A 24,449-nucleotide genomic window follows, 5' to 3' on the forward strand; every position below is an offset into this window, starting at 1 on the left:
CTTCCCAGTGCCTCTTGCACCGTTCCCCCAATGTCCAGGCCTCACAATCAAAATGCCTTCCTGGCCGCCTCCCGTCCTCTCTCTCAGCTCCGTCCTCTTCCACCCGACTCTCGCCTCTGACTGGAGGGAGGCGGCCCCTTAAATGGGAACCCGGATGGGCTCCAGCTGCTTCCCGGCATTCCTCCGTAGCCACGCCCCAGTGTGACGGAAGTGCCGGCTGCGCACCCGGAAGCCGTCTGGGTGTACCCTGTCGTCTTCCCCCAAGCACTTCCTGGTGTGGCGGAAGTACTGGGCTCCCGGGATATTCAGGCACTGGGGCACCGCCTGGCGGTGCCCACGGGTCCCTACAGGGCTGGGCTTCCAAGCCCTTCACCTGAGGCCCCCAACATAACCAGGGCAGACACCCCCTCGCGGTCTGGAGGAGGCACAAGCCCTCCTCCGGTCCTCCTGGGCGCCGGGTACCACATGGGATACTCAGGCATTGGGGCGCCGCCTGGCGGTGGCCACGGGTCCCTACAGGGCTGAGCTTCCAAGCCCTTTACTCAAGGCCCCCAACATAACCAGGGCGGACGCCCCCTCGTGGTCTGGAGGAGTCACAAGCCCTCCTCCGGTCCTCCTGGGCGTCCCAGCCAGGGACCACAATATATATATATATATGTATATTTTTTCTAATTTTCTATTCTAATTTCATAATTGTTCCCAAAACACAGAATCTGGAAATAAGAGTTGACTTAATTAGCCTAGGAGTCCAATTAAAAACAGAATCTGGTTGAAACAAAAACCTGCAGCCACAGTGGATCCCCAGGACTGAGACGGAGAACCCCTGCTCTATGTTATACATCTCCTCATCTTTGTTATTTAGACAGGCTTCTGTTACTGCTATAATATCATAATTATGCTCAGCTACATACAACTTCAACTGTCTTGTTTTATTTTTGATACTTCTACGATTAAAGCAAGCAATGTTTAATTTATTACTCATATAACACATAAGAATGTTATTTGAATCTTTCTTATGAAAAAATATTGTTTTTGTTCAAATATTTATTTTACTTATTGATACATAATTTTTCTTGATTTATATTTGCATCAGCTGATATTCATTAACATAAGATGCAACTCTGAATTTTCCACAAACCAGAATTTTCTGGTTTATGCATTGGTTGACACTTAACTTGATTGGTTTGCTGGCGCATACATTGATTTTTAGTACAACTCAATTGTTTTAAATAGTGCACATATTGGTTTCTGTTCAGTTTGGTTGGTTTAATGCTATCAAATACTGATTTACTCATAATTTTCTTGGTTTGCTGTCCAAAATATTGGTTTGCTCACAACTGGATTAGTTTACTGGTGCATAAATTGAAGTAAACTGAACTGAGGTATAATGGCACAGTGGTAGTGCTGCTGCCTTGCAGTAAGGAGACCAGAGTTTCTGTGAAGTTGGCATATCCACCTTGTGCGTGCATGGGTTTCATCTTGGTGCTCCAGTTTCATCCCACAGTGTAAAGACATGCATGTTATGTGCATTTGTGACTTTAAATTGGCCCTAGTTTGTATATGGTGTGTGTGTGTGTGTTCTTCCTGTGGTGGAATGGCATCCTGTCCAGGATTTGTTCCTGCCTTGTGCTAGCAGGGATAGGTACCAGCACCCACCAGCCCTGGTCTGGATTAAGTGAGTTAGAAAATGGCATGTTTTAAATGACTAATCAGGAACAGTATATTCAAAATAATGCTTAAAAGATCCCATTGCATCTCCCCTACAGGCTTTTCTGAATCTTCTGTATAACATTGAGCTGTGATTGGAAATTAAGTTTGAAACTTAAATTGCAGAACAATGTCAAGCTCATTGTATAAAAAAAACTATGTACTTTATAAATAAATAACATTTAATAGCTAGCCTTTGTAGTAGTAATGATATGGAGATTTTGTCCAGGTGAGATAGTATTTACACCTGATGTGGCAAAGGACGAGACTCTAGACTAGAAAGGTACAGGCAGGCAAATCATGGTTGGACATACTGCAAGTGCAGGGTAAAAAAATGCATACTGTCCAGGAGCATCATCCCCGGAGTTGGAGGTGTTCAACCATTTTCAGGACCTTGAAGAGCTAGATAGTGATTCTAATAACTCTGAGATGGCAGGCATGGATGAGGGACCCTAATGAGTCACCACTTGGACACACCAAGAAAGATTAAGTAATGATAGTAGGGGTCAGGTATTAGACAGACTAACACACAACTTTGCTCCAGTTCCAGGGTGTGCCTTCCTGGTGAAAAAGATAAGAGGTTAATAATAATAATAATCATACATTTAACTTATATAGCAGGCTTCCCATGTTTAAAGCATTTTACAGAAGTTCATAAAGAACAACTGGGCATATATAACATTGTATACAAAAAATATCTGCTTCAAACACTAAGTACAGATAAATACAGAATATATGAAGCTTTGAAACAGAATAAGAGACAATAAACCGGAATAAAATGCAAAAATACAATTATTGTACCAGAGAAAAACCATGAATAAATTACATAATTTATTATACAAATGCAAATTGTCCTGAGCATCTGGACACAAGGTGTCCAGTGAAAGAAGAGTGAGAATAGCAGGCTAAGTTAAATGCTTTCCTTAGTTGAAAGAGTGAATTAAGTCAGTTGATCTATTTAACATAGGGAGATCGTTCCTAAGTATGTATGCAATAGAGGCGAAGGTTCTGTCACCCATAGAGCACAGGTTAGTTCGGGGTAAAACGAGACTGCCAGCGTCAGTGGACCTTGTTGGGCGAAAAGCAGCATAGTCATGGAGGAGGTTACTAATGTAGTCTGGTGCAAGACCATCCAAAGCTTTATAGGTTAATAATGGAATTTTATATTTAATCCTATAAGACACATTGAGTCAGTGAAAGCAGAGCAGGATGGGTGTTATGTATGTAATAAAAGCATGGACACGTTTGTCAGCACTGGAAAAGGAGAGGGATTAGTGAACAATTAGAAAGCAGCACAGATAGATGCACAAGTAACAATGCTGATTTGCAACCCCTAACACAAGTAACAATGCTGATTTGCAACTATTTATTAAGATCAGAAAAGCAAGGTTACAGGAGAATATAATAGTAAAGGTGGACTTCAAATATTAACTAGGAAAAAAGAAGAAGATTTCATACATTCAGTCAGTGATTGTCTTTTTTAAAACTCAGTATACTAAATGAGAACATTTCTAAATTTGTTACACTGTAAAAACTGAGGGTAGAATTCAGGGAGTAGATGTAATCAAACCAGTAGGATGCTGTGATCTTAGATCAAAGAAAGAGAACTGCTGCTAGGAATAAAAAGCTGAAATTAAAGAACTCGATGGGACAACATAACATTTATCCCGAAAGCTCAAAATAAACCCAAACACACATATGAATGTTAATATTATGACAGCAGACTTGGATGTTGCTCACTTTTGGGTTGCCACTTTGAGACTTCATTTTTATTTATTTCTAGACCTTTTTAAACTTATTGTTGTTTGACTTATCTGTCCTGTTTGAATAAGTGTTACTGTAATTATAAAAAGCCCCCTGTTTTGTTCTTGGGGCCAGGGATTTTAAACAGTTGGCTTTTCCCTTTAGAGTTTGTAAGCTTGGTCTTCTTTGAGGTTGAAGGCTGCAATTTGCTTAGGAGTTTTATGGCCAGACTTACTTTATACGTTAGAATATAAGGCTTTATTTTTTAATTAAAGTCTTACTTTGAGTCTAATAAGCCCCACTTCATAACACCATCTGTAAGAATAATAATTTGGTGAGGTGGGTGTGGGAGTGGAAACAGAATTAATAGATCTTAGCCAAAAAAGAAAGAAAGAAAGAATAGGAAAACATTTCTTGATTTCCAAGGGGAAATTAACTTCAATATGGAACATGAAGTCCCTTTCTCCACCATTTTCTTTACAGTCTTCCTTTCTGCACAGAATACTTTGGTTATAACAGCGCAAAAATGACATTCCAGACAATCTGATTTTCACACCATCCTACACTGTCTTCATGAGCTTCGTCTTCTCTGGTGCCACACTTCTCTTAATTCAAGTCCTGCATCATTTTATTAACTTCTCCCACTGTGTGCTTCCTAGTTAGAGAGCAGATCATGACTGATAATTTTTGACGCATTATGTACAGAGTCTTTACACTCCAGTCACTTATTGTGCCAAACTTTAGTTTCTTTAGTATCTTTTACAGTGGTTAATGTTACATTTTCTTTATATTCTTTCAACTGTTCACCTGGTTTACACCTTCAAACAATTTTGCTACTGTTTGTATTCATTAAATTGCTTCCGCTTCACATACACACACTGTCTCTCCCTCTCTCTCTTTCTATGACAGCTGGAACATTTGCTCAAAGAAAAGATGAAATCTGGAGGATTTTTCACCATGAGGCAGTTATTCAAAAACAATGACCCTGAAGGAAATGGGCAAGTGAGCAGGTAGGAGATCTGTGGATTGGGCATGGGGGGGGGGGGGTGGTTTACAAGATACAAGTTGTTTAGCTAAATGAAGTCACTCACATCTCTTATGTGGTCTCCTTGATGTGTCTTCCCAGGGATGTGCTGCTCATGATTCTCACCAAGTTCTTGGGACGATTCATCAGCTCAAAGCAGTTCCAGCAATTACTGTTAAGGTATATTTTCTAGTCTAACATTGTTATTAACTGTCATTCATAACATAAAAAGAAGTATCTTACGGGGATTGGCCTGTTTTCTAATGTATTTTGTTGCTATATACTCTTAATGACAAATTATTTTGTATTTAAGGAGCATATTTCTTTGGAGTTAGGACAGTATTTTGTATGACCCTACTAAATGAGTGTTCTTGTAGATTTGACGTTAATGGCTTCACCAGAATTTGTACAGAATCTTAAGTACAAAATGTATTAGCTGGTCTTTATATAAGTTATATTTACCAGGAAATGTGGAAGGGAAACACTGGTGTGCAAACATTCAAAAACCATACATAGAGCAAGCAAGAAGATAATAAATTTACATGGAGAAGATGGCAGAAGGTGCTGATGGCCTGAGATCATAGTAGACAGCTGCAGTCTGACTATTAAGTTTTTCATATTTAATGTCTTTTTCAGCATCGTGTGACTTTTTTAGACTAACATCACACATAGACAACAGAGTAACACTTGAACCCTTTAATCTTGGAGGCATCAGGCAGAAATGCTCGCCACTGCACTATTATGCACCCCTGGGCCTTCCTAAACTTGGACAGTTACACTATCCTGTAGATGGCATGGTTGGCCCTCTTACTACATCAGTACCACACACAGAGAACTCCTTTCTCTCACCTTCTGTACATCTTCCACAGGTCCTTAGACTGGACTTCTGCCCACCGGTTCAGTGTTTGTCTCTAATCCCCCCAGCTCAAAACTCATAGGCCAGAAAAGGCTTTTAACCTTCATCCTGGAGTTACTTCCAGTGGCCCAGAATGCCCTCTTTTAATCCTGATCCATCCTTCTATAATCCCCATGACCATCCTGTATCTTCCTGCAGACCTAAGCCATAGTTCACATTTAAAGGAGCAGGCAACAACTGTTCATTATAACATACAGCTGCATCCAGTAATATGATAATGGGTCTCCCTGCTTACAGCTGTCGATCTGTAAGATGTGAGGCTGAAAACAAGAGGTCTGTTTACAAAGGCATTACTTTAGATGAGGTGTCACACATCCACAAGTTGCAGCCCTCAAAAGAATTGTACTTTCACTTCTCCAAAATGACTCTCTCATCAAATGTTAATTTTTCATTGTACATACAGTACTTTTCCCATTTTTATTTTACATTCATATAAGTTTCACAATGTACATAATAATAATGTGTACAGCTAATGCCAGTAACACAATGTGATTAATATATTTGGACACTTTTTCATTTTTCTATTTCTGACCACACCTAGGCTTCATCTGTCTGAGAAGACCATCATCAAGTTTGAAGAGCTGTATGCAGCAGTCAGGGATCCGGTCAGTGATGGAGCACCAACCTGGCTCAATCCTGTCCAAAGGCTAACTGAAAAGAACTTTATGACAGCTTCTCAAGTTCATGCCCAGTTAAAGGAGAAGGCGAAACAAAGGTAGTCAATCTGAATAAGACTGAAAATCTCATTTATTAGATATGAATGAAAACGTGTTTAGTGTGTAGCTTAACACAATGCAAAATTCTCAAATGCCTTACAATAACCCTGTGTAGGTAGTACCTTTTGATTTCCAGCTGAGGTGCCTTCTGGATATCCTCCAGATATAATCTATTTTCTTCCTCACCCCAAGATTTTCTATTAAGTTGTGTGCCCGGCCATTGGCTCCTATCCTATCAAGGACTGGTGTATTCCTTGTATTTGATGCTCCCAGCTATAGTTTCAGTGAATGAATTTTTGTGTTCCTCCCCTCAGTTACCAGTTGATCATAGTTCTATGATAATCTTAATGGACAAACATTTTTAGGTTCCATTTATGTTAATCAGGTTGGAACTTTGTTTTAGAGAATGTTTGACAGATCTGTATCTTTATGTATATGTATTATGTAATTAGAAATCTATCACATTTTACCTGTCCTTTGGTACAATGTGCATACCAAGTGAACAGCACTATACAAAAAGAAACTGAATTGAACTAAAGATGCACAAATTTCTCAGTTCCACACATGCATTGATTTTATGTTCACGTCACACACAAGTTCAAGTCCTCTTTGCTCATCATTGTTATAATAGCCAAAAATAAAAGATTTCAGTTTTTCCAGATCAGGCTTGATCTCACTCCCTCTGGATACCTATCCAGTGCAGTCTGTGTTTTGCTAAAATATTGAAATATTAGGCTACTTTTCATGAGACCCAACATTGTTGGGTATGTTGACACACACAGCAAAAATTTTAAAAGTTGCATGTGCAAAATATTAATTGGAGCATCAAATTAGTGTACAGATAATGTAAGTAAAACACTGGTGAGTGGAAGTAATTGTCAACCACTAGGATAAGAATAGAGAAAGGCTTTGGAAGATAGAGGATTACAGATAAGTTGGGAAACAAACAGAATATCCGAGGCTTACTTATGGTCAGGATTCAGAAGTTAGTTTGCAGGGAGAGCTTTTGAAAAGTGTGGATAACTTCAAATATCTAGGATGAGTGGTAGACCAAGATGAAGAACTGGATGCAGAGATCAACCACAGAGTGAAATGTGGATGGAACAACTGGAAGAAGATATCAGGAGTGTAATATGATCATAGAAGTAAGGTGAAGGTTCAAAGTAATGTTTTTAAGACAGTGGTAAGAGAAGCAATGACGTATGGAGCTGAGACATGGGCAGTAAAGGGAGCACAGGAGAAGCTAGAGATGGCATAAATGAAAAGGTTGACTTGGATGTGTGAAGTTAGAAAAGGACAGAATAAGAAATGAGACAATGACAGGTACAACAAAAGTGGAAAACATATCCAAAAAAGTACAGGAAAGTAGGTTGAACTGGTATGGACATTGTCGCAGTATGGGGCAGTAGTGCTCCCTTGAACCCTCAGGTACCACACCAAACACCTGGTAAAAGTGCTACAATAATTATATTTATTATAATAATGTGCACCAAGCACCCTCCACTCCACACTATTCATAAACCACTACAATAACCAATCAATAATCCTCCACTCCCAGCGCGTTGCCCTCCTACCACCCAGCTCAGCTCGCTGTCTGGGAGTTCCCTCAGTCCTTTTATATTCCCTGACCCGGAAGTATTCCCAGTCCCCAGTCCATGTGATCTTGTATCACTTCCGGTCAGGTAAAAGTACTTTTCTTCATCCCGAAGTCCGTCGCTCTTCCTATGACGAACTTCCGGGTCATAGTGTACAAATAAGTCTCTGGTCCTCCCTGCAGCTCCCTCTTGCGGCCCCTGTGGTATCCAGCAGGGCTGAGAATAAAACTACATAGTCCATGACTCCCTGCTGGTCTTAGGGGCACCTCCATACTGCAGGGAGGGCTCCATCTGGCGGCTTGGGGGACTTGGCCGGAATAAACTGCGGGCACAGTCCACAACATATAATGAGGAGAGACAATGAATATGTTGGTAAAAGTGAAATGGAAGTACAGAAAAGAGAAGGCCAGGGAGGGCAAAGCAGAGGTGGACAGATACAGTAAAAGAAAACCTGAAGGAAAAGGGTTTGACTGGGGAGAAGGTGCAGAACCAACCTATTTGGAGAAGGTTGATTAATCACATTGAACCCACTCAGAATTGGGAAAAGATGATAAGACACGCAAGTATTTTGGAAGTTAATTTTGTTGTAATTTTATTAGAAATGTGTGGATACATGTTTATTAGATGTTATTTATTTTATTATGTGACTGTATTCTGAAACTTCTACAGCAAATATACTGTACAGCAATAATAATCTGAATGTATTATGTGACTTCTCTGAAATTACCAGCGTTTCTCCCAGATTTGGATTGTGCCCTAATGCTGCAAAAGAAAAAAAAAAGCTCTTTAAGAATTAGAGGATCAGAAGTTTGTACTTTTTAAAAAAAAATACTGTTTGCAATGAATGTTTTAAATTTGCAATAATAGATCCATGTATGATATCACACTAATTGTCTGTGGCCTACACATACTGTACATGTTGGGATGAACAGCCCAGAGAATCGGGTCATATTGGACATATCTGGAGCAGCTTACTTACCAACTCAGTCAATGTTCAGTCCATTGTTACTACCACTTCTTGAATTTGCTGCAAACAAAAATAAGTTCACTATTTTGCATTTGCCACCTGTCAATGTTCATTGTGCCACCTGTATAATCTTCCTGTGCTCAGGGATATCTGAACAGCATCATAGGCCCTCAAGCAAAGTAGTGTGTGCTGTGGCCCCTGTTTTGATAGCAAAACAGAAATATACATAGGCATCAGAAACATCAAGGGCCACTATGCCCCTGGGGGCCCGACCACTGCCCATTGTGCCCATAAGTTAGGAGGGCCCTTCGCTGTGCTCAGATTTTGGGGGCACAGTATTTCATTCATGGTCAGCAAAATTTAAAACAAAATGGAGAAATTTTGCCACACACCAGACCAAGAAACAAATTAGACACAATGTGTAATGTTGTGTGCAGTACTGTATTTTTATTTCATTGTACCATTGTGTATAATAAATTTAAGGAAATACTATTGATGTTTCTGTCCAAGTGTTGTATCACCTCTAATATCCTATATTGAGCAATAATGCATGTACAGTATATTACAGAGGACTGGATAGAAAAACAATGTGGCTGGCGGTGAGGAACTAGTCAGAAGCTGGGAGAAATGTTTGGGCACCACCTTGGTAACCCCTAATTATACAGAATATAAAAAGGCAGAAAAGGGTGCTTAAGTGCACAACTATAAAGACACAAACTTAAGGTCATACTTGCAGGCACTGTCATTCTCTGCTCTCACTGGTCCGCATCTCTAGCTCTTAGTGGACTCAGATCCAGGTCTGCTTAAAGACGCCACCTTCCCATATGACACATCAGCCAGACGAGGCAGGAGTTGTTCAGGAAGTCGCAGTCGTGTGAAAGTACCCTGACTGGGTGCCACTGCTGGGCTGTGGAAAAGGGACAGGATACTATTAACAACAGCGCCCCCTCTCTTCCCAGTGTGGTATTGCTTACCTCAACTGAGCTTGTCTATGGACCCCCACTGCACATGCACGACAACAGATAGACATTTGATGTAGAGTGCTAAATTAATATTTAAGGCACTATATTTAATGATAGATAATAAATGTTCTGCATTAGAGACACAGACACCATAGAGTATGGTGGCATATGCTCCCTGGAAATATCACAGAAATTCATTATGCTTTATTTCCCTAAAGATTCCTGGAGCTTGGGGATTTGATTCCCCAGAAGAATCCTGGTGGAAGCAGCCGGATTGTAGCCCCTGAGTTCCACAATATGTTAAATCAACTGGGCTTCTATTTGCAAGAGGAAGAATTTGAAAAACTCTGGAAAAGGTAGGTGGGAAAGAAAATGATAGTCTACAATTAATCAGTGACTAAATCAAAATGTAGACGAAGAGTGATGCTGTGAGGGTGTTGTGGCACCATGGTATCATAAATAAAAACAAAACACCATTTGTGTGATTTGTTTTTGTTTTGAGATTCTGTTTGATGTTTCTAAGTGACACTGCTTAAATCACATGGCTTTGTGTAAGTAGTGTGGTGTAAGAGATGACAACTGATTTACCATAGCACACTTACATCATTTCTGTTATTACTCAAAATACTGCAGTTAAGTTGTTGGGAGTGATTTCATATCCAAGGATATCACAGAAATATACAAAACATTTGGCACATTGAAACATACTCTCAAAACATGTGACCTTGAGACGCAGGAGCTTGATGACATTTCTCATGGCCTGGATCTTACACCAGGTACACTTTAGAAAAAGGTAGATGAGACATATGTGATCAAGGAACACGTTTGAGTTGAATTGTGGTGCATTCGGTGCATATTGAACTACAGTGTATTTTATGAATGGCTGCATTCCATTTCTTTTCTGAAAATCGTATTTGCCCGTCATTCCCTGAGATCATTAAAGAGTAAGTTTCTTAAAAAGTTCAGTGATACTCTGGAGATGCTGTTTGAATCTTCATTCACACTCATCTTCATATCACCTCAAGAAGAGATATTGGTGAAAGATGAAAGATTCTAATTTGAATGTTGAAGATAAAGTGTATCACTGGAAGATTTAATTTGGATCTTAATAGTTCAACAAGTGCAAAGCCATTATCAATATTGATCTGTAAATGTCTCAATCTCTAAAGTCTTCTGTTGATTGAATACTGCAAAGGTTAAAAGAGGCAGAAATATGTGATTATCATGTTTAATTACATCAGATAGGAGCTTCTTCACTTTAAAATGCATCTTACATTGATGACTTATCTTTCATAAATTGTGAACCAATAGATTGCTGGTAAATTGTCAATAACTGTTATTGATCACATTTAAAAATGTATTGGTTTAATTCTTTAATAATAATATATTTTTAGGTTTCCTCCATAAAATTAGGAAGGTGATTTTAATGTTGTGGCTGATCAGTGTAGAGTTATTAGGATTTTATTGCTGTTGTCTCAAAGCAAAGTAGATATTTAGGTATGATATCATATTTTTTGCTGCATTTATGGGCACTTTTTCTTTCACTTTCACATGATAGCTATTTATAAATTAATAATTATAAGTGTTAATGATGAAGTTACAGGCAAGCATTACCAGACTTTACCAGATGCAGCCACCAGGTGGCGCACCAGCTCCCCAAACCTGACACAGACAGATGGCAGGCAAGACACACATTTTTTTTATACTGATGTGGGAAACATTTCCTAAGTTTCCTATCTGCATAGCATATTACAAATGTAGAATCAACAGCACAATAAAGCACTTCTTCTTTTTCTCTCTTCTTCTTCTTTCTGTCTCCTACCGCCTACACTCCTCTTCCGGTAAGCTTAGGTCAGCTCCTCCTGAGTCTGGCTTCCCAAATGAAGGTAGGTAGCTCCTTTTATGGTGCACCTGGGAGTACCTGCAGCCCCCACAGAACCCAACAGGGCTTTGCCAAACTCTGATTCCAATAAAGCCCTGTGGGAATTTGAGGTGCTGCTGCAACCCAGAGAAGCTGCCCTCTAGTGCTCGGGGGAGGCAGTGCCCTATGCACATCTGCTCCCCCAACCCTTCTTTGACAATGGTGTCCGGCAGGAATGGGCCCCGGCCATCCGTCACACAGCTTATTTAAAAAATCAACCTTAAATGATCGAAGGCAGAAATGAGAATATGACCTTTAAATTAGAATTTCAAATAATAAATGGAATTAAGCTATTGGCAAGATATCCTCTTCATCAATTTGTGCAAGGCATGGTGAAATGTGTACATAGCGCTGATGTATCCTAATTAAAATGATCAGAACCACATCCAGGACAAACTTCAAATATTAACAATGCCTGCCTTGCTAGGACATTTATTTTGGAAGTCTCCTGCACTCAAATTATGATGGGCAAAGGCAGAAATATACTTACAATTATTTCAAATCAATCGACAGCATTATTTAGAGTAACCCCAGATGGGAAAACATTCTGGCAAGAAAAATCTCACACTATGCTGCTCATTCATTGGCTTTTTTTACTCAATAGAAGGCTCCTTTTCCATCCTCTATTAGCCAGTAGAAAATGGATTTATTATTTTACTTAAAAGAATAGTTTTAAATCTTTTGAATTTGACTAGAATTCATTAATGCTCCACTAAAAAATACCAAACAGGCCTCTTAAGCGTTCTGATGTCTTAACGTGCAGCAGCTGCCTTAGTTGGATAGGAGTGAGGTGTAGATATTTGATTTGAAATTTAACATAAATGTATAAGAAGTGGCATTGTTTTTGTTTTGCTCCCCGTTCATTATAATCGACTAGGGGGCTTTGCCCCCTGCTCGCTTCGCTCTCCAACCCCTGTGTTTGGTTAATCGGATACAGTAATCCTCGCTATATCGCGCTTTGACTTTCGGATTTTATATGAAAGCATAACTAAATATATAACGTGGATTTTTCGCTGCTGCGGGCTCTGCAGACAATGTGTCTTTTACTTCCTGTACATGCTTCCTCAGTTGGTTTGCCCAGTTGATTTCATACAAGGGACGCTATTGGCAGATGACTGAGAAGCTAACCAATCAGAGCACGCAGTTAAGTTCCTGCCTGCTGAATGCAGTGTTAACCAGGAAGTCTCGTCTCGCTCATTCAGCATCAACGTGTTTCGCTGTGTAAAGAGTTGTGCTCTTTTGTGTTTATCTTTGTGCATAGTCAAGCCCTTCGTTATGGCTCCAAAGCGATCTGCTACTGCTACAGGGGCGTGCCCAAGCGCAAATGGAAGATGTTAACTATTGCCAAAAAGGTAAACGTTTTGGATTTGTTGAAGGCTATGATTCTTTTATTTAAAAAGTAGGAAAGGAATATAAGATCTACAGCCACAGTGTCCTTTTAACCAGGGTGCAAAACGAGTTGTAAGTGGATGTAATAAGGCAGTAGTCCGGATGGAATCAGATTTAGGGATTTGCATTGAAGACTGCCAGAAGAAGAACAACAGCAGTGCTACACAATTGCCTGAAGTGGCTCCTTTAAGGCCTGTAACGCTCTCCTTTGTTGAGCAGTAAAATTAAACTCATTGTTATCGGACAAGTCATCGTGTCGTTGTTGGTGAGTAACCATAATTAATTTTCTACTTACAGTACTTAGTACATGTACGCGTGCGTTTAGTGTCACTGTACACACATTTACTGTATACAAATTTTCTTGCATTGTACATTTATTGCTGGTGGCCCGTCTATCGTAATGGCTGTAACATGCGATATCGGAGACACTAAAATATTTAGGTTTTACTGTATATCAGTGTGTTTATATACATAATTTCAGTGAATCTTACCTAATACCTAAGAGAATACAACGGGATTATGCTGTATAACTCTCGGGAATATTTATAAACAGTGTGGGAGAGTTTATAAGGGCTTAAAATATATAAAATAACCATAGAAACATATGGTTTCTACTGTGGATTTTCACCTATCGCGGGGGTCTGGAACGCAACCCCGCGATCGAGGAGGATTACTGTATACAATTTTATTTTTTTCTTTGGAATTGTTTCAATTCATTATTTGCACTTTTACTTAAAAGCTTCATTAAAAACAATATTTTTTGGAGACACATTGTGACAACGCAACGTATAACTGCCCGTGAGTGAATATTGTTTCTGTTTCTCTAATAAATAATCCGACTTTTTCTAATGTTTGTCCCTGTGATTTATTGTCATAGCAAAAGCTATTCTTATGGTAAACTGTAAATATTTTAATACGAATGGCATATCACGATCTCCTTTGGTGTGTAATGTTATTCGTGGAATATATACATTACCTTTCTTTTTGCCTGTTGTACTAGGGTTTTGTACCGTGTTAGCCATTACGAATGTAGAGAAAAGCCGAGCAAAATGACACCTTTTATTGGCTAACTAAAAAGATTACAATATGCAAGCTTTCGAGGCAACTCAGCCCCCTTCTTCAGGCAAGATGTAATACAGAAACTATGTAATACAGAAATACAGTTTCTGTATTACATCTTGCCTGAAGAAGGGGCCTGAGTTGCCTTGAAAGCTTGCATATTGTAATCTTTTTAGTTAGCCAATAAAAGGTGTCATTTTGCTTGGCTTTTTTGCTCATAAATATACACCTGACCGAATTGTGTATTCTTTGAAATTCAACTTGTCGTTGCTTTAACTATTCTGGGACCACAGATTCTCATAGCGTATGGTCTATTATTGTGTAAATCTACGTTTTGTGCATTGAATGATGCGAATGCAAAAAGACTTTGTTGTCCACTCTTTGCCTTTTATTTCTGACCTCGATTTGTCCTGCTCTTTTTTCTATTACACCTGGTTCTGATGGTTAATCACCTTTTGTTCACCTCAAATTTTACTGCTTTCATATTCTGCCCATTTCTCTACATGTGTATCGTGCCATCGTTTGTTTGAGCCTTTCGAATTACATTGCTTTCATAATCTCTTATCTGCCTTTTTTTCTCTCCAACACCTTTGTGTCTCTATTCTCCGTATTGTCCTTATATGCTTTATATATGTTGAGAGCACAGGATCGGTGTGCACTATGTGCTTTTACTGCAACTGACTCTTTTTTGATGGGTGTGCTCTTATATATATTTTGTAAGTAGGGCGTGTCTTTCAAGAATCTCATGTTCCACGTCCCCGCAAGATGGCCCTGGGACAATCTCTTGGCACCAAGTCTCATGTTTATGATCCCCACGAGACGCTCCATGGCAAGTCTCTTTTGTCTTGCGGGTCTTTTAAATGTCTACCAAGAACTTCCGAGAAGATCACGTATCGTCGCCTTGCTTTTGCTTTCCAGGATTTCTTTTTATAACAGAGAGACATAGAAGTGTATATGGAATGTGTCAGCAGTTCAAGATGATGGATTTTTTGTATTTTTGCTTCTTTTTCAAAACATTTTAGTGTTTTGTTTTACTTTAATAATAACAATAATTTGCTAATTATTTTCAACAAAAAACGAGAGAAGTACCAGTCACAGGGGTTCCTCACCAATGCAGGGGTATTGCTGTTGGTATAAAGGAGCCCCAGAAGCATTTCCTGATGCACTTCTGCTGAATAACTCATTGGGTGAAAGTCCTCATTGTCAGTGTGTCAGAGAGAGAATGTGCAGCATTTTTCATAATGACACTCAGTTTTGTTTTAATTTTCACTTTTGCACCTACCTCCAGGAGGTCCAGAGTTTTTCCCATAAATGAGCCTGCCTTTTTAATTAGATTGTTGATTCAGTGGGCCTTTCTTGAAGTTACCAGCCCAGCATAGAAAATCACACTGGCCATCACAAAGTTGTAGAAGATGTGAAGGATGTCACTTCCCATAGTAAGGAAGAAGAGCCTGCTCTGTGATTTCTTATATAGTTTAACTCTGTTCAGAGACTAGTCCAACCTGTCATTAATGTGTATTGTATTAGCCTGGCCGGATTACCACAACACAATCTTAATCCTAAAGTAGGCACAATAGTCATGCTATTAGAAACCTTAATACTAAACAAGGTTTATGCAGTGGTACACAGTTGGTCGTGAACAGAATGAGAGAAAATGTTATTGAGGCACAAGTGCTTACGGGATCCCATACTGGCAATACTGTTTTGATTCCCAGAATTGACCTTACAAGTTCTGACCTGGAATTACCTTTTAAATTTAAACGATGGCAATTTCCCATTAAGGCTGCATTTACCATGACGATCAACAAATTCCAAGGACAAACCATGGACAAAGTAGGGATTTACCTATCTGAGCCTGTATTTGGACATGGACAACTTTATGTTGCCTTTTCAATAGTCCCGCATTCGTGTGATGTTAAAGCGAAGGTTTTAACCATGCCATACCAGGGGGAGCTAATTCAAGGACAGGAAACCATCTTTACCAAAAATGATGTTTATAAGGAAATTTTTGATGAACTATTTGGAATTTACCATTTTAGGAATGTTTTGTTTCCAATTTACTTCATTTAAACCTTTGCACTCCGATATTTGTTTTACTTATAAGTGCAGCAACTCAAAGACATTTTGGACTTAAATGATATAACAATTACATTTCAATTTTAGTTTTAATAAATTGGTTAATTTTAGAACAAATATATTTATTTAATTAAATGAAAACTTTCACAGGACGCTCCCACCCTCCATCATTTTTCATCCCTCCAAAGATCGGAGGGAACAGAAAGTGATTGCCATTCTTGGATTTGCGATTCTTTAGAGAATCAGGGGTTTACTGGTGTCCATATATTTGATCTCTTTTTGCTTTTACCTTTTCATCAATATCTCATTGAATTTTGATTCCGTGTTTGAAATTACATTGTGACAATGCAACGTACAACTGCCCATTAGTAAATATCGTTTCTTTATCTCTAGACGAACTGTGTCTGACAATAGCATTCACACAAATGAGAGATTATTGAACTGTGTGCGTGGTTGTAAATGTTTTAGATGTGGGCAGAACTTTTCCAAATCTCTTTGCATAAAGTCTAGTCTTGCGGGGCTTGCAATTTTCTCTCACATGATTTCACTTTCACCAAACAACCAATCTTTTAATTCTCATGGATACGCCTCTTCATTGGGAAGAAACACTACTTTTCCTTGATGACATCTTAAAGTTTCCAACTTAAAGTTTAAATCCGAACAATATATTTGATCTCTTTTCGCTGTTCCATTTTTTCACTGAGTAATAATTTCCGTTTGTTTGTGCTAACTCGATCTTTACTATCTTTTTTTGAGACTTTCAAATTTTCATACTTCCATTAGCTCTATACAGCTCTGCATGTGCATTGTGCCAATGTTTTTGAATTCTTTACAACATTCTATTTTGTCATCTACTCTTAGTCTTTTATTTCCAGCCCTGGGCATGGTTAAATCTCTTGGCACAAAGTCTCGTTGTAGGATAAAAAGTCTCGTCTCCAAACATTTTTTTTATTATAATAGCGAGAAATATTTACAGAAAATGAGGCAGTTAGTGTTTCATTTCCGATATATTCATATTGGATATACAGTATGTGGTTGATAAGTAGTGCAGAATATTCTGATGGCCAGTTGTTAATGGAAACAGTGAGCTCTGATGAGCTGATGGAGAAACGTTTTATTAATAGTTTGACAGACGTGGTGCTAAAAACCTAATGTAAAGTTATGGAAGAAAATGGATTAACCAAACACACTGGAGAAAGACTGGAGCCATACTTAAATGCTATTAGTGTCTCTATTGTTCAGTGGTTCTTTCTTTTCAAATGTGAACAACATCTTTAGTTTGTACTTCTCAAATTGTCTCCAAATGGAAATGTTGTGTGTAGTACTCTGGAGGCCAAGGTATTCAACTTTGATTCTTAGGATTGCCAGTTCAACTTCTAACTGTATCTATTATGGCTTCCTTTGCTCCAAGTGAAAGAAATATGTGAACAACTCTTAATTTGTAAAATAACTTGAGGAGGTCTTCATTATACAATTATACTAGAGGGCTGTTTTATTGACTTTCTGTTTTATGTTCAATACAACTTATTTTTGTATAGTGCTCTTCACTGAGTGTTATAGCCCCTATACTATTCTTCCTATACTAATTTCTAAATATATTTTCATTTAACAGATATGATAAAGAAGGACTTGGCATTATCAAGGGAGAAACCTTAATGAAGCAGCTTGGCATTGATTTTCGCAACAATTCTGCGACTCATTTTGCAAAACAAGATGGAAACTCAGATATCATGGAAAGCTTGATAAGTAAGAATGAAAACTAAACTGCCTATAAGTTAGCGCTTATACCTTGCAGTTTAACAATATGCCTGAAAGTGAGAAATAAGTATTAACAATGCGATTTCAATTCATCTCTTCTATTATTGTGCTCTTTAAACTGTCTGTTCTGGTTACCACGTACAGAGAGGCAAGGACCAACCCCAGATGATTTGCCAGTCAGTTACAGGGCAAATGTATACTTACTGTATAGTCTCCTGCAGCTTTGAGACAACAGCAATAAAAACCCTACACCTCCACACTGATCAGCCTCAACATTAAAACCACCTGCCTAATATTGTGTAGTGACACTTGTGCTTCCAAAACAGCTCTGACTCATCGAGGCATGGACTCCACAAGACCTCTGAAGGTGTCCTGTGGTGTCTGGCACCAAGACGTTAGAAGCAGATCATTTAAGTCCTGTAAGTTGTGAGATGGGGCTTCCATAGATCAGACTTGTTTTGGCAGCACACTATAGAATCTCAACCAAATTTAGATCTGGGGAATTTGGAAGCAAAGTCAATATCCTGAATTCTTTGTCATGTTCCTCAAACCATTCCTGAGCATTTTTGGAGCATGGCAGGACATATTATCCTGCTGAAAGAGGCCACTGCCATCAGGGAATAACATTTGCAATGAAGGGGTGTACAGGGTCTGCAACAATCATTAGGTAGGTGGTACATGGCAAAGCAACATCTAAAGAATACCAGGGCCGAAGGTTACCCAGCAGAACATTGCCCAGAGCATCACACTCCACAGGATTGCCATTTTGGAGATGCTTTGACCTGACCCTCTAGCCATCACAATTTGTCCCAAGTCAAAGTCGCTCTGATCTTTACACTTGCCCATTTTTCCTGCTTCCAACACATTACCGTAATGAACTGACTGGTCACTCACTGCCTATTATGTCCTACACCTTGACAGGTGCCACTGTAATGAGATAATCAATGTTATTTGCATCACCTGTCAGTGGTTTTAATGTTGTGGCTGACCTTTGTATGCCACCCAGCTTTAGAATTATAATAAGCAATCAGTGATTCCCTCCATTCCCTGAACCTGGTTTCTTCAGTTCAGGACTGTCATTACAGGAGTTTATCCCAACATCTTCCGACACAAGGCAGGAACCTTCTATGGACAGGAGCCAGTACAAACAATGCATGTATATTAACTTTAATGACAATGTGAAGTAAATTATATTTTAGGTTTAATGTCAAAATGATTATCATTGCATTCTTATATTCTCATAAATTCTATAATATAATATAATGAAATAATGAAATAAGTTTTCCCTTGTTTGGTTTGCAAGTCCTTCATGCATTGCATTGCATTGCATTATTGGTACAGTTAATTATAAAGTGTGCAAGTAGGGCATGGAATGAAGTAGAATACCTTGGTACACCACAGTTTTTTAACATTCAATGTGTTGTTTGCCATTGTGTAAATAAAATGCTCATAAAAATTAAAGGGACACTTTTTAATCAGAGTATAGCATTAAGTCAATGAAACATCTGGGCTATTGATCTGGTTAGTTAAGTAGTGGAGGGGGTTGTTAATCAGTTTCAGCTGCTTTGGTTTTAGTGAAATTAACAGCAGATGCACTAGAGGGGCAACAATGACACGACCGCCAAAACAGGAATAGTTTAACAGGTGGAGGCCACTGACATTTTCCCTCCTCATCCTTTCTGACTGATTTTCACTTTGCATTTGGCTACGGTCAGTGTTACTCCTGGTAGCATGAAGCGATACCTGGACCATACAGAGGCTGCACAGATAGCCCAACTTCTCCAGGATGGCACATTAATATGTGCCATTGCCAGAAGGTTGGCTGTGTCTCCCAGCACAGTCTCAAGGGCATGGAAGAGATTCCAGGAGACAGGCAGTTACTCTAGGAGAGGTGGACAGGGTCATAGAAGGTCCTTAACCCATCAGCAGGACCGGAGGAACAGGATGAGCGCTGCCAGAGCCCTACAAAATGACCCCCAACAGGCCACTGGTGTGAATGTCTCTGACCAAACAACTAGAAAGACTTCATGAGGGTGGCCTGAGGGCCCGACGTCCTCTAGTGGGCCCTGTGCTCACTGTCTGGCACAGTGGAGCTTGAATGGCATTTGCCATAGAATACCAGAATTGGTATACCAGATGAAAACAGGTTCACCCTGAGCACATGTGACAGATGTGAAAGGGTCTCGAGAAGCTGTGGAAAACGTTATGCTGTCTGTAACATCGTTCAGCATGACCGGTTTGGTTGTGGATCAGTGATGGTCTGAAAAGGCATTTAATTTTTTGAGCAGTTTATAAATCCACCTCTACAACAACAGTACTCACAGGAAGAAATAATAAAATGACAACGCAATAATGTCGATACCAGAATAGCATTTAATTTCTTAGAAAAAAAATCTGATAAGAGCAAAAATGATTCCTGACACCCTGATGTTTCAAGGCAGCATTACCTTTCACTTACTTACTTAAAATTATTTGCTGCAAAATCATCTTTTCAGTGAGTGGAAGGACAAGCACTGACATTGCATGTGAAGCCAGAACAAATATTTAGAAGTGTCATGTGTTTAAAGGGAAGTGATGCTCTTAAAACTTTGTTCATCTGAATTCTGCTGTTTAATTTTAGATCATCATCATGATATACAGTAATGTGAATCGCGGCGGGTTAAAGCAGTTGTCTTGATTTTATGAAGTCTCATAAGTTTAATTAAATCGTCACAATACCAAACTACAATATAATAAGCAGACTGATTCCATGCATGTACATTAAACCTTTGATTATGCTCTTTTAATATATACTTATGTTTACTAATATTACTAGTAAATTAGATGAGATAGAGCAACTGAGCTAATTGCAGTACTTGGTGCTTATGCACAGATTCTGCAATGGCTCCACTGGCCCATTTAATGTGCATTTTGATCATTGCACATATAATTGTTGTCCCTGTGTTGCTTCTCCCAGAACCAACAAGGACACTTTCAAAAGCAGAAGAAGAGCGGAAGGCCTCCATAACCATTGAAAAGTGGCTAAAGGACAAATTTCGAGAAGGTTTTCGAAGCATGAAGAAGGAGTTTGGAAAACTTGATCCAGGAAAAACAGACAAGGTAAAAAGGACTGTGTGAGGCATTTGCCCAACAGCCATCACTGATGGAGAGAGAACAGGTTTTACACTCATTAAAATTGCTCAACATTCTTTTTGTGGTCGTTGATAAATGTTGTGTATCACACTTGGAAGATGGGTGCAGTGATATTTCAGTTCTGATATTAATTGTAGTTTTAGCTTTTATTTTATTTTATAAAATTAATTTTTATTTCATTCTAGTTTTCAGTGGAGTCAACAATTTTTATTTAGTCTGTGTTTAAAATTTTAGTTTTTATTGTATTTAGTTTTGGATTTTTTACATAATATTAGTACAATTTTAGTTTTTTTTTCTGTTGCAAGACCACAAATACCCGCCTACACATATTTCAATGCCAGTTATGTTTCAGTCAACAAAATACACACACAGTTCATAATGCCGTTAAACACACCTTGACTATCAATGATGAAACAGATTAAGTGGCCTCATGAGTACAGTCAGCAAGATCAAATGTTTCAACCCAAGAAACCAGTCTGTGCAAGCACGTTGCTGTTAAGCTTTAAACAAGCACGCATTTCGAGAGATTTTTTCATGTTGCATTGCGCAGATAGCCACACAGTGAAACAATTCGCTTGACGAGCGACCAGGTGCGCAGACAAGGTCCTATCCACTGCCGCCAGCAGACTGTATGTTGACGATTTCTGCTGCCAGTACTGAAGCATTGACGCGCGGTGACGTTCATGGCTGGTGAGGCACGGACTCCTTCAGAGTTAGATTTACAAATACAGTACAGTATATGAATCCAAAAGAGTAGCTTATTCACTATTCAATTGGCAGCATGCACATTGACTACTGGTTATGTTTCAAATCTCATCAGCATTCTTTACACACACAAAGGTAAGGTACATGTCTGGCTAAGAAAGAACGTGACATTTAAAGCGGCGAGAGAGAGAGAGCGGAGAGAGCGCATTTGCTCTGCACCCTCAATGTGTTCTAAATTTGTTGTTGCAATTTCACAATTCAAACTCATTCGATACAAGTGAAAGTATAGAATGGTGTACAAAAACTGGATTTCAATTTTGACCTTAGTTGAAATATTTAGTTGTTTTTAAAAGCTTTTAATTCTGATGCTTTAATCAGTTTTAATACAGACTGTTCAACAAACGGAGGAGGAGGATAGGAGCATGCACTGATACAGCCCATTGCCGCACCCACCACACGACAAACCAACTCAGGATCCAGATTAGGACCCAAGTGCAGCCATGCAATAGGTGGATAACAAGAAAAACAAAAGAATATTTTATTTACGGTCAAAATGTCGTTTTTAAATATTGGATTTTTTTTCTTAGTCTGAGCCCATTTTTTTTTTATACAATTGAAAACCGTTTATGGTCTTACCTTTATTTGTAAATGAAGTCCAGGCGCCTATCCTTCTCCACGAAAATCTCCGTCACTTTTTTTGTAAAAGTCCTCCTTATTTTCATTTAGCTTTAAAAGTCTTAATCTTCCATTTTGGCAGTCAGTCGAAATAAAAAAATAAACTGACCGCTGCAGTGCACTTGACTTTCTGATATCGCTAACTTACTGGCGCCGAGAGTCTCTGCGTAGAACAGTAGCAACAAGCACCTGTTGGGCTTCAGTACTGCGGCACAGTATTGTCTGTCTCAACTCGTGTCTTTTCGCTGCGGTTTTATGTCTATCAGCAAGACTAAATATGTCACACACATTCATTAAAGATCTTAGCCAGAAAGTCATGTGTATAATAAACGTGCGTGTAAACATTACATTGCCGACATACAGAAAGACAGCAACAGGCACGGTCCAATTGAATGTGCATCAACCCAGCATTGAGGAATAGCGCTTTCCAAGATGGGGCTCGTCTCGTCTCCGTCGCTGCCGTTCCTTGCGTTTCTCCTCTGTATTTGATCACGGAATGCGCAAACTCAGCGATTTTGACTATAAAATGATCATACTTATTAGAATCATACAGCCAAGTGAACACATTTATTGTATGTTATAATTATTAGTTTTTTTTTTTTACTTTTCATGATGACAGGTGCGACCTCACGTCCCTGTGCGAAGCGCAGTCATGTTACCAGAGAAGTGCCAGACTTCCACTAAGCACTGATCCAGCCGGCCCTGCACTGAAACCCCGAGACACTTTTCTTCTTCTCCTAGCACGCTACATTTCCTTTTATTATTATATGTGTTGTAATTAAAGTATTTTCACACGTTACTTTTTCGCTTTCTACGCACAAACACTTGTGAAAAACTCGCCATCGTCAACTACACGTACTTACTGCTTCGTCCCGATGAGCCAAATGCGCTCAACAAGCAAACAACGGATCTTTACGGAAGTTGTGCCACGTGACTATAATAAGCCCAAGGCACAAGATCACCGCATAGTAAACAACGCAACGTAACGAACGCTCACGGCGACCTACAAACAACCCCTCTGAACGATTGAACCGGAGTGATCGAAAATGCTATTGCTATTTTTTTCGTTTTTGTCAATTTTCGTTCTCGTTTTAGTTCGTTCACATATCACAAATTTTAATTTTTGTTTAATTTTAGTTTCTCTGTTTGCCTTGATTTCAGTTCTCATTCTTGTAAAACGAAAAGCAATATTTTTAGTTCTAGTTCTCGTTTTCGTTATGAAAATATCACTGGATGGTCGCACTTTAATTATAAAGGAAGCAGTAAGAGCTCACAGATAAATTGGTGTTGAACAGCAGTGAAGTGAAATCCCACAAGACAGAGGAGATGGGATACCATTGGGCCATTAATATTTTTGATTTACTGTTTTTATATTTAGAGTGGTAGGTAATGTCATGCTTAGGGTTCTAGGAGGCGGTGTGTAATCCCAAGCCAGCCACTGTGGGTGTGTAGGTTCCCAATAATGCAAGTTAATGGCCCAGTATGAGTGAGTTGATTCTTGTCCCTATGATTGTTGTTTGGGATTAGGTATGTTCAGAATTTCAGATAGAGAAAGAATGAAATGAAGAGTCCATATCAGAAGTTCGGCAATTTTTGAACACAATGTCAGGAGACAGGATCAAAGCATGGCCATGGGAGGTGCATTGATTAAATGGTATTATAAGATCAATCCCAAGAAAAATGTGACTAAATTTGCAAAAGTGTAATTTTAGTAAACAGCACAAAAAACTCTCACCTGTCCTGTACACAATTTAAAAAATTTTATTGTTTCTGAAATTAGTCTTTATTTTATATAGTGACTTAAGCTGAATGTGTCATCACTTTTTAAGTTAGAGATCATGCAATATACAAACAGATCAGTCAGTCAGTAAACTGATCAATACAATAAAAAAACAACATGAAAACACGTAGATATTAAGGTAGATTTCAAACTCAGAACTCTAGAGTTGCAGAAAGTAAAGGCAATTTGAAAATTACGTGGAAAACGCAGTGGAACAAAGCTGACACAACACAACATGTTCGCAATAGCTTATGGGTAGTTTGAACACGCATAGCACAGCACTCTGCCATTAGTCTTGTTGAAGCCAAAGTCAAATGAACAAAA

General features: G+C 38.9%; 1 protein-coding gene and 1 long non-coding RNA gene across 2 annotated transcripts in view; one reads left to right on the plus strand and one right to left on the minus strand.

The window, feature by feature from the left end:
* The window catches only part of si:ch211-197n1.2 (EF-hand calcium-binding domain-containing protein 6), a 129,121-nt gene that overhangs the window by 33,547 nt on the left and 71,125 nt on the right, over positions 1–24,449 (plus strand). Inside the window, exons 3-8 of the mRNA XM_039751004.1 lie at positions 4,360–4,460; positions 4,577–4,654; positions 5,932–6,105; positions 9,849–9,986; positions 17,688–17,821; positions 20,790–20,932. Of these exons, the coding sequence (XP_039606938.1) occupies positions 4,360–4,460; positions 4,577–4,654; positions 5,932–6,105; positions 9,849–9,986; positions 17,688–17,821; positions 20,790–20,932 (768 nt within the window). The remainder of the gene's footprint in view (positions 1–4,359; positions 4,461–4,576; positions 4,655–5,931; positions 6,106–9,848; positions 9,987–17,687; positions 17,822–20,789; positions 20,933–24,449) is intronic.
* LOC120527515 lies at positions 8,268–23,271 on the minus strand. Its single transcript, XR_005633350.1, has 4 exons — positions 23,209–23,271; positions 9,399–9,575; positions 8,681–8,728; positions 8,268–8,463 (listed from the first exon to the last, which is right to left on the minus strand). It is a non-coding gene; the product is annotated as an uncharacterized LOC120527515 (long non-coding RNA).

This window comes from Polypterus senegalus, chromosome 4 (genome assembly GCF_016835505.1).
Source record: "Polypterus senegalus isolate Bchr_013 chromosome 4, ASM1683550v1, whole genome shotgun sequence".
Lineage (NCBI taxonomy): Eukaryota > Metazoa > Chordata > Cladistia > Polypteriformes > Polypteridae > Polypterus > Polypterus senegalus.